At 28.1% G+C, this 3117-nt stretch overlaps 1 protein-coding gene across 1 annotated transcript; it reads right to left on the minus strand.

Annotated features, from left to right (window-relative positions):
* Nucleotides 1–316: 316 nt before the first annotated feature.
* Nucleotides 317–2601, minus strand: LOC107441304 (speckle-type POZ protein-like). Its single transcript, XM_016054514.3, has one exon. The coding sequence runs from the start codon at nucleotides 2579–2581 to the stop codon at nucleotides 1700–1702; it is 882 nt and encodes a 293-aa protein (XP_015910000.2). The 5' UTR covers nucleotides 2582–2601; the 3' UTR covers nucleotides 317–1699.
* Between the last annotated feature and the right edge of the window lie 516 nt (nucleotides 2602–3117).

Genomic DNA, 3117 nt, shown 5'->3' on the forward strand with positions numbered 1-3117 from the left:
TCACCACAATAAATGGTCTTTTGACCGGTTATGGTATGCTTGGTGTTAAAATGTAACTGTTACTGTTCAAGATAATAATTATAAATAAAAATATTATTGCAATACTACATCCTGTCANAAAAAAAAAAAATACTCCAGCAAAAAGCATTCCTTTTGTAAAAAATAAAGAAAATATAGTAACCTTTCTTAACACTAAATATACCATCACCACAATAAATGGTCTTTTGACCGGTTATGGTATGCTTGGTGTTAAAATGTAACTGTTACTGTTCAAGATAATAATTATAAATAAAAATATTATTGCAATACTACATCCTGTCATACAACAAATCTTTAATATATAAAGCAAGACTCAGCTTTCAATAAACTTGATAATACACTCCTGCATAAAGAAACCTATGTACTGCAAACTACATATTATGAAACACAAATAATTATATAACACAGAAATTAATTTTTATTAAAAGTTAGAAATCAACAATTTAATTTAAAAAATAACAGTCACTGAAGAAAGCATTTAAGTATTTATAAAACCGCAAACTTAAATCAATTTAACTTGTTTTCAAAACAAAACTTAAAAAGAATGACTTTTAAAACATTTCGCATAAACATTTATTAGTAGTTATTTAAGCCTCCTTATTCTCACAAAGTTTAGTTCTCAAATTTCCAAGTTCTTATTTCTGAGTAGTTGTGTTTTCAGAATTCTTTCCAGCAACGAAACTTTCATTGCAATATTTAGATAGTCAAATTTAAATTAATTACATTCTGAAATAAATTTAAATTTTGAATAAGTTTTTCTAATGAATCACAATCAATCAGTAAAGAATTCACTGCTTATTTAAAATGTTATGAAGAGTAAACTATATTTGCTCTTCTTAAATTTTAATTTTATCTTATTACAAGTTAATAATTCAACAATTAGCATTTAATTCAATGTGCTAAGTGAATATTCATTTAGCATATTGGTGTAATTATATATTTACTCACTATTTTACACATTCAACTTAATATAGCACAGATTTAAAGTAATAAAAATTATTCCTCTACTAAGGAAATTACAAAAATACACTAAATATAATTAATGAAAGTCAATATACTGCAAATTGAAACCAGTTATTTAGTGGTATGAGTTGCAGGCAATTTGAAACGTTAAAATAAAACAAATATTTATGAATATCAAATTTATCAAAATTAATATTAGTTTAATAAAAAAGCATTTCTAAGAATTACTTAAGTTAAAAAGATGGAAACTGGTTATTAATTACAGCTTACAACAGCTGTTTAGTTGAAGTATGAATAAAGTATTGTTTCGATTACATGTTAGTTTAACGAAATTAGAATTATTCTCGTTTAGAGTGATTTTCTGTTATTAAAAACTATATAAATTTAAAGTAAATATCTAATGAATTTATAGAATATATCGAACGAATTAACTTTAAATTACTTTAATATAGCATAAAACACAAACGTAAGATTAGACAGAGATTTAATTCTTATAAAAATATTACAAATCAATATTTGAATTAGAAAGAAAAATAATTCAATTAAAAAAATATATATATTTTACGAAAATCTTCATAAAAAGTTTTTAAGTTATAAAAATAAAAGGTTAAATTAATTTGTAATTGGTGCCAATAGCAGTAGATAATTCCGATAGAATATATGTAGCTAGCTTAATATTATCTTGAATCCATTCTGTTCACGCTGCAGTAGGCAATACTTTAGCAGCATTAACCTTAATGAAATTCAGCGCAAAAGATTTTAAATTCTTGCAATTTATCATATCAGCGATTGCAATAATTTCACACACATTTTCAATTGATATAATGGATATCAAAAATGAAGCACACATATCCACAAGCGACGGCACTTGGTATTTATCGGCAGTTAATATTAGATTCTTGGCAATATCGTAATCCAATTTATCCACTTTATCCGTGTACAAAAATTCAAGAAACGCTTTCAAAGTCTTTCCGTCCATGTCAGCGATATCCACTACACCGGTTTTGTTTTCCAGCATGTCTTGATCAAACATGGCGGCAAACACTGGGGATCGAACTTTCAAAACAAGCCTATGAGCAGGAAATTCATCATTTTTGCAACGAGTTGTAACATCAGAGTCATTTTGGTTCAGGAAAATGCTTCGAAAGTTACTTTGCATGGCAGGGATTGGAATATCTCTGCGTATGGATTTCAGGCTACAAGGTGACACGAATTTCAATCTTTCGATAGAATTTGTATGAGTTTTCCTGGAAATACAAACATCGCACTTCAACATGAACTCATACCGAGAGGAATTCGTTTCACAACATCTTAACATTTCCTTTGTTATTAAATCTGGAAAAGTCCAAGTTTCTCCCCTTTTACACACATTCCCAGTACGCTTTGAACCCAGATTGCATCCTATTTTATCGAAGAGAGATAACGTGCATGTTAATTGTTGAGATGATTCAGACTCATCATCTTTAAAGTGAATCAAAATTTTCATCTTTTCTTCTGTAGAATTCAAAGTTAATTCAACACTATTTGAATCTGAGATTGGAAAAGTTAGGCTTTCAGAATACTCAAATAGAGAAGGCATTTCGATATACCATTCCACACAGCCACNTATTCCGGCAATCTTAAGGCCATTTTATTTTATTTTATAACCGTCGTTGAACAGCTGAACCATTTTCAAGTTTACGCCTACTAATGTTCAATTCCACAATCTTGTAATTTTGAACCCAATCCGGAAGACAAGGTAACTCCTGGATAAAGTATTTGGCGAAATTTGCTTTCTTGGAGGATTTTTTGATGGAACTATGCGGAATTAGAATCAAAAAAGTCACTTGAATTTATAATGAAATCAACAACAATAAAACGAATAAACATTGAGTTTTTTTAAAATATGCAGAATTTTATAGTCCTAAACTTTGAAAAAACGATGGAAAGACTACGCCGATTTACGATAGAATCTATGCAAATTATGTGGCATCAGAAAGTGGAAATTTTTCGATATATTTTTGATATATTTTTATATAGTGGAAAGTCAAATTTTTCGATATATTTTTAGTCTTGTTTAAATTATAAAATTCTTTCACAGGCTCTTGCTCAGATTGTACACCCCTATTTTGATTT

The sequence above is a fragment of the Parasteatoda tepidariorum genome, chromosome 2, assembly GCF_043381705.1.
Source record: "Parasteatoda tepidariorum isolate YZ-2023 chromosome 2, CAS_Ptep_4.0, whole genome shotgun sequence".
In the NCBI taxonomy this organism is placed as follows: Eukaryota; Metazoa; Arthropoda; class Arachnida; order Araneae; family Theridiidae; genus Parasteatoda; species Parasteatoda tepidariorum.

What these genes read in the sequence shown, in the direction of transcription:
- LOC107441304 (XM_016054514.3), bottom strand. Translation starts at nt 2,581, where the DNA reads ATGCCTTCTCTATTTGAGTATTCTGAAAGCCTAACTTTTCCAATCTCA.